This window comes from Zootoca vivipara, chromosome 2 (assembly GCF_963506605.1).
Source record: "Zootoca vivipara chromosome 2, rZooViv1.1, whole genome shotgun sequence".
Lineage (NCBI taxonomy): Eukaryota > Metazoa > Chordata > Lepidosauria > Squamata > Lacertidae > Zootoca > Zootoca vivipara.
The window spans coordinates 95,789,277-95,796,518 of NC_083277.1; the positions used below are offsets into that span (position 1 = coordinate 95,789,277).

The following is a 7,242-nucleotide window of genomic DNA, read 5'->3' on the forward strand; positions in this document are numbered from 1 at the left end:
AGAGGAAGAAGAACAGGGGAAGTCAGCGAGGCCGGGCACACATGCACCGCCATTCCCACAGAACCATTCCCCCCAGAATACGGGCACACCTTGCTTCCGGATGGGTCCCTCTTCAGAGCCCCTGTGCCGGCTGGGGTTTTCCGTCTTGGGGTTCAACAGAACGTATTTGCTCTTCAGCGTCTCCAGCTGGTAGGAGAAGCTTTTGGAGGCTGGTTCAAACTCGATCTTCTGCAGCAAAACCTTCTTGGCGGAGGCAGCCAACAGCTTGCCCAGTTCGCCATCGTCAGCAGAGTCCTTCCGCCCAGGTTTGAGGGCTTCTTTCAGCTTGTCCACTATGGGCATGGTGCATCACTTGCGGGTGGCAGAGGCTGCTCTGCTAGCAAGGGGACTTTGCTCGGTGGGGCAGAGCTGGAAAAGAAAGCATTTGACCCATTTTTCCCCCCTACAAGCCTCTCACACAAGCCCCTTACTTCTGCAGCCTACAAGGCTGACTATGACAAATATTCTCCTTTGTTTACCCTCCTGCCTCCATCTCTATTCACAATACTCCTGTCTCCCCATTTGGGGCTGCAAGCACTCTTTTTAATTTTCTAAAGCAGGCATCCCCAAACTTCGGCCCTCCAGATGTTTTGGACTACAATTCCCATCTTCCCTGACCACTGGTCCTGTTAGCTAGGGAACATGGGAGTTGTAGGCCAAAACATCTGGACGGACGCAGTTTGTGGATGCCTGTTCTAAAGGGTCATGAAACACCGAGAACACAATATATAAAACCGCCGCCACCACCAATTCAATTTCAAACGCCATTTCCAGGGAATCTGCATTTAACTCAGAATGCTCCAACACCGTTCCAAACTGTATTCTGTATCGGGCAAGCAGGGAATGTGTCTACAAATTCCATTTTCCCAAAGGTGGGATTAAGCAGCATAAATTTGCAAGAGCAGCTACACCAATGCTGTCTCCTTGCTACAAGAAAAACATGGGGGGGGGGGTGTCAAATGCCAGTACGTTTTACCTGCATACAGTAGGCTAGTTTCAATGCACACGCTTCTCTATCTTCTCTATCCCAGGTAAACAAGAAGCATTATCAGAGATCAAGGACACATTGCAGGGGGGGGGAGAGACGTGTGAAGCAGGGCAGGTGAGGCACATGGTCTGGGGATGGGAGCCCTGAGGCCTAGTTAGAGAAGCTTGAATGGCCACAAGTGAACCCCTGGGCCTGAAATCACACACACACACACACACACACACACACACACACACACACACACACCCTATTATATTTGCAGCAGCTAACAGAGCTCATACATACATCAATTTTTTTTCTCATCATGCAAGCTAGAAACTCACTTCTTTGAAAGTCTGATGGATTAAAAATTGCAAAATAAATACACCCCAAGTCTAGTCTAGCAGGCCTGCTTTTCTGCAATTCAATCAGTGCAATTCAATCAGTGTCAAAGTATGCACCTCTTTAGCATACCTCTCTTTTTTTGCTGGGCCCAACAATCTCCACTCCTCAACACGCAGAAGACTGCCCTGAGAAGACAAACAAGGACTTAAGAGTGTTCACTGTGAAGGTGCCCCTTAAAACTCTAACAAGGTGTCAAGCAGTAGCATTATGGCTAGGTGGATTAAAGGATTTGGGGCCCAGGTTCATAGACACAAGTTTGCATATGCTGGTTTTATTTCTATACAATGCAAATTTAACTTTGCAATGTCACAGAAGACAAATCAACCCATCCAAATCACCCCAGATAAAACTCTTCCATTCATTTTCACTCTACCCCAGATGACCCCAAATCAGTTCCTCTTCAATTCAATTACCTCCTAAGTAGATCCTGCTCCAGGTCAATTAAATTGCCCTACAGCTACCTGCACTGATTATCTCTCAAATCACCTCTATAGTAGCTTCAAATTATTTTGGGCTGTGATCCAAGACTCCATACCTGGAAGTAAGCCCCCTTGAACTAAACAGGGTTTACTTACAAGTAGACCTGATTAGGATTACACTGCCATTTCTCCCACATAAACATCCTACCCAGTAACCCAAGATCACCTGCTATTTAATTTCCCCTGAATCAGTTACCCACCCAAAATCACTAAGAAAAATATTTGTGCCCCGCATTCCATAGGCCACGCCTTTAAAAATGGCCCAGCTCCCAAAATAGTCTGCAGTGAAATTGGGAACTGGTTTACAAAAGGGAAGATTGTATATTTTAGTTTTTCTCCAACTGCTGGAACAATGTTAGCCACAAGATAGTTTGTAACAAACAATCCCTATGAAGACCTATATAATTGGAAGGCTTGAGATTTGCCGCTTCCTCTGATAGGGAGGTTAGCACTACAATGTAAGGAAGAATTACTGTGTCACCTGAGTTCTGTCTAGGCCAGGCATCCCCAAACTGCGGCCCTCCAGATGTTTTGGCCTACAACTCCCATGATCCCTAGCTAGGGTGCATCCCTAGTGGTCAGGGAAGATGGGAATTGTAGTCCAAAAACATCTGGAGGGCCGAAGTTTGGGGATGCCTGGCCTAGACAGAACTCAGGTTTGACTAGTAAACAGAAGAAGCAGAACACCCCCGATAGAAACCGCAGGTGTCTCTCCCAACAGAGTAGAATTCAGAACATTGGTACCCATCTTTTAAGTGCCTTCATAACGAGAGAGGCTTCCATCAACACAAGTCCTACTAAAACACCCTCCTCTGCGTCCTATAAAGTACTGTACATATAGAAGCTCTTCATGCAAAAGGCTGCAACTATTCTGCCCAGCTCAACAACAAAAATAATACTTGCACTATACAATCTAGGGGAGATGGGGACAGCTAACATAAGTAAGTAGCTAGCTCATTGTAGGGAGACTTCACTTTCTTCAGTTACTAATGTGGAGGTTTCCTAAGGCATCCAGCGAGCATCTTCCACATGTTATGATGCTCACCTGAAGCTCCCATGACATCGAACCTTTCTACAACAGCTATTACATTATCGGTTATTGCCTAAGAAGCCGCCACTGGAGGCACTAAGTGGTGTCTTTCTCTCCCAGAGGAGCTGAAATGGGTCCTACACAATGATACTTCATTCCTAGCACCATCGTGTGCCCAGCAGGATGGAGATACCTAGTTAGTCCCTTCCATGCTTTTGATGAACTCCAGCTCCATCAACTTACCTTGTTGTGAACAAGATCTAAGATCTAAGGGTACATAGGGCAATATGCAAATTGGATAAATAATAATACCTTATACGGGCAAAACTACCTCTTGCTTTGGAAGGGGGCATAGGGAAAGTCATAGCTGGCAACTGACTGGTAAGAGAATTGCTTTGTATGTGGGACAAATCCCTCACCATTCACGGCAGGCCTCTGCTAACTCTTGCCAAAGCAGCAGCATCCACATCAGCAGTCAAGGGCATTTATATAGGGTACAAATAGTACGGAGGCGAGAGAAGGGTGCTCCTGTGTGTGCCCTTGGGATTGAAGAGCAAGCAGGCAAAGCTGATGCTTGAGGAGATTGTAATGGTTGAAGACGAGCTTCGCCCAGAGTAGCTATGTTGCAGACATATGCTCAGGGAAAGAAACCCTCAGCTCTTTGCATGGGGATGAGGAGCCCAGTGGAGATTCAGCAAGCCGACATCCCCCAAGGAACATAGCGAATTAACAAGGGCCATTGAGAGGATCAGAATGCCAGCAGAACAGGATGTAGCAGGAGGCAGAAGTGAAGGCTGCTTTATGGCCCAGATCTAGAAGAACGCGCGCCCCCCACCTCCTGATTTGTCTATCAAGGAGAGAAAGAGAGAGCCCAGCCCACCTTGCTCTCCATCGCCAGACCGTGCACAGGCCCCAGCCACCTTCGCCCAGCAAGCGGTGCCCGCGCACACAGGCTATATCTCCATCCCCAACACCCGCGCGCGCCCCACAAGCTGAGCATTATTAACCCGGCGGCAGCAGCAGCAGCAGCCGCTTCCAAGGTGCCCCAGAACGCAATCGCCGCCTTGGTGCAAAGGGCACCCACACCCTTGCGCTTTCTCAAGGGCCCAAGAAGATCGTGCCCAGGGCCCCTCAGCCAAGAGCGGAGGAGTCCTTGTTGTGGAAGAGATAGCAACCTCCTCAGCGCCCCGCCGCTCGCGCCTGGGGGGGGGGGGCTGATCTATATGGGGCTTGTTTATGAGAACCCGAGGCTTGGGCGCCGGTTCGGGTCATCCCGGCCCAGAGAAACCGAGAGGCAACAGCAGCGGGCTAATGCACTGGAGACGGAGGCACCAGGTTTGCTTCTTCAACGCAGCCCGGGCGTAAGGGAGGCAAGGCAAGGAGGTGGGCAAACCCCCAGCCCACACCCACTCAGAACCCCGATCCACCCCACGGATTCACCTAGCCGCCGCCGCCGCCCTACCACGACCCAAGCGCTTTCCTGCTCACCTCCTTACTAAATACGGGGGGAGGAAAGCTCGTCTCCGCTCCCCGCTGCCGGACCCCAGGCCAGGACCCCCCTCGCCACCCCCCTTCCTAGCCCCACACTCACCATCCGGGGGACCCGCGTGCGCGGACATACAACCACGTGTCCACGCCGCGTCGGAGAGCAGGAAAGAGCTTAGCTGGGGCTGCTGCTGCTGCTAGGCCGCAGCTGGTGGTGCTGCCGCCGCGCCGGGCCCAATCCTCGCCCGAAAGGGGTGGAGAAAGCAGAGGAGCCCTGCCCGTTTCCCTCTGACGCAACGGAGCCCGCCCTGCAGTCGCTTTCGGGAAGGCAGCGCCGCCTGCTGTAGCCCTCCCGGCATTTGCTGGCGCGGCAGCCGCCTCGACCAAGTCTTGGCTCTTTTGCGCTTGCTCGAATGCAGCTGCTACCTTTTGTCCGCTGCAAAAATAATTCTTCTTTTCCCCCTCCCCTTAAAGAAAAAGATAAGTGTGTGTTTGTGTTTGTTTTGCATAGATATATGAGTAAAGATCAAAGGCTAGGCTGGGCTGGGCACAGAGGATGGCGCGTGACTGGAGGAGAAACGAATTAGGGACCCAAAAAGCGCAGTGTCCCGCAGAGACGGGGCGGGGGTAGCACTTCCTGCCACGTGCCTCGCAGGGGCAGAAAAATGAAATAAATTGGGGCGTGAATGTGAAGGGGTTTCTTCTGCGCGCGGTGGCGTGGGGGGCGTGGATGGGTAGGTGGAACTCGTCAGTATTTTTGAGCTTTCCGTGATTTACCTTATTTGTTAAAAAACAAACAAAAAGCACGTCACGGTAGATTTCTTTTTCCTGTCTTATGCTTAAGTTATTCTTCTCTGCGGGTTTTTATTGCCAGATTCTAAAATTAGAGGAAATGTAGAATTAGGTCCAGGCTGACTAGCTAAGCCATTTGTTACGGCTTCCGGGACAAGGCAGGAACAGAGATTTGGACAGAGAAAAATATTAATACTGTAAAGGGAAAACTAAAAGGCAGAAAAGCTCTAAATAACAATTTCAAAATAAAAAGAGCTCCCGTGGTGACTTGTGGGAGAGAGACGTTTCCGTTAGGGGGACCCCCCCCCAAAAGCCTGTAAATTAATAAATAGTAAGATTTTGGCTAGGGCCATTCAGAAACAATACAGGCAATGGAAGAATACTGTCCTTCCCTTCACCCTGAGGTGTGAACAGAGACAGGAGATTTGGAAGGTTGCCTGAGTAACTGGGCATGATGTCACAGGAAGAGTTTGGGGACTTCAGCAGGCTTCGAAAAACTGAAAAAAGGATGGCTGAAGGCAAGAGAGATGCGTTGGACTCCGGTACTGCACTGCTGTGGGGAACAAGACCCTCTTGAGATGACCTTTTTGTAAGGCCTGGACTCCCTCCGTCCATATTCAGGTGTAGATTTGTAAATAAATCATATTCCTTAAAGCTACAACAGCCTCCACGGTGTCTTCAATTCTCCAAAGAAGCACAGTCCCTGGTTGAGGGCAAAAATGGCTCTACAGTGTTTGGGGTGGACTGTAACAATACTATGCAATGAAATAGTGTTTTAATCAATTATGTGGGGCAGGGCTTACCTGCCCTCCCTCCAATATTTTATTCGAGTTGGCATCCCTGGTCCAGGTTCAACTATACACCCATATACACAGGATTGGGGGAGGGGCGTGTTCTGTTAACAGCTTACATAGTTTCAAGCCCAACATATGGAACTGCCTTATATCGAGTCAGCCTTTTGGTCCAGCACAGCATCACTCACTTTGATGTAGGGGTTCTCCAAAGCCTCAAGAAAAGATCTTTCCCAGTTCTCTTGCCTCTTTTAATTGGAGATGCAGATAAGCTCTATCACAGAACTATGGCTTTAGAAACAATACATGCCATGACATCTAGTATAACACTCCCATTACAATGCTATGTTCCTTTAGTGCCTTGGGATGGGATTGTGGTCAACGAGCGTTGGCAATGTTACTTTCCATATATTTGTTGGGATTGTAATTCCCACCATCCTTGACCATTGTCATGTTGTTTGGGGCCAATGAGAACTGTAGTCCAACAACATCTGGTGAGTCCCAGCTCTTCCATCACTCACAGAGTTAGGTCACCTATGGATCCATCCCATCCATTTGAGAAATAACCACATCACTCCATATGGGCTTGTTGCCATTAGCAGGAAGGTCAACTTTCTTTGTGATCGGGTTTGTCTCATTAAAGTAATAAGGAGCTGTATGCAACATAACCAGATGTGGATGGCTCCGTAGGTGGGTCTTCTGGGCACTTGTATTAAAGAGCATATCTAGTATTTCAGCAGGTGGGGTGAATTTGCAAGTCTATTGTAACTTAAGAGATCTCTGTTTAATCTTCTCTCTTTAAAGTTAGATGTTTGTGGGCAGGCCTCCCATCTGTAGGAGCTCTACAGAGCTTCAGGTGCATTTGCCTAGGAAAACAAGAAGCTCACACAACTAATCTAGGAAGTATGTGAAAGCCACGAGTCCTAATGTAAGCGGCAAAGAGAAGGAAATGACTCCAGAGCACTGAGTGTGGATGAGGGATTTAATGTGTTAAATTTATGGAGGCAAAGTTGTGTCTTTACACAGACAGAAGCCAGGTGTGTGAGGGAACAGAGGGAGTAGGAATTATCCCCACAAGGATGTCCTCTCTCTAGGCAATAAGTACCTGGTAGGCCAGAATCAGGGGCCGCTCATGCTGTACACTAAGTTTTGAGACTTGCTGGATTTCTTCCATGAAGTGGATGAAAAACAGCACATATTTTGACACAGAGCCTGATTCTGTGGGAGTCGCTGTATGTCACTGGAATAATTCCT

The 7,242-nt window shown here is 48.8% G+C and overlaps 1 protein-coding gene across 3 annotated transcripts in view; it reads right to left on the bottom strand.

The window, feature by feature from the left end:
* USP36 (ubiquitin specific peptidase 36) overlaps positions 1-5,139 on the bottom strand; it is a 31,431-nt gene extending 26,292 nt beyond the window's left edge. The window contains exons 1-3 of one of the 3 annotated variants that reach the window (XM_035104204.2): positions 4,512-5,139; positions 1,481-1,536; positions 90-408 (exon numbers count right to left, since the gene is read on the bottom strand). In XM_035104204.2, coding sequence (XP_034960095.2) covers positions 90-342 — 253 coding nt within the window. In that variant the 5' untranslated portion in view covers positions 343-408; positions 1,481-1,536; positions 4,512-5,139. The remainder of the gene's footprint in view (positions 1-89; positions 409-1,480; positions 1,537-4,511) is intronic. The other 2 variants (XM_035104205.2, XM_035104203.2) reach the window with 2 other exon arrangements.
* Between the last annotated feature and the right edge of the window lie 2,103 nt (positions 5,140-7,242).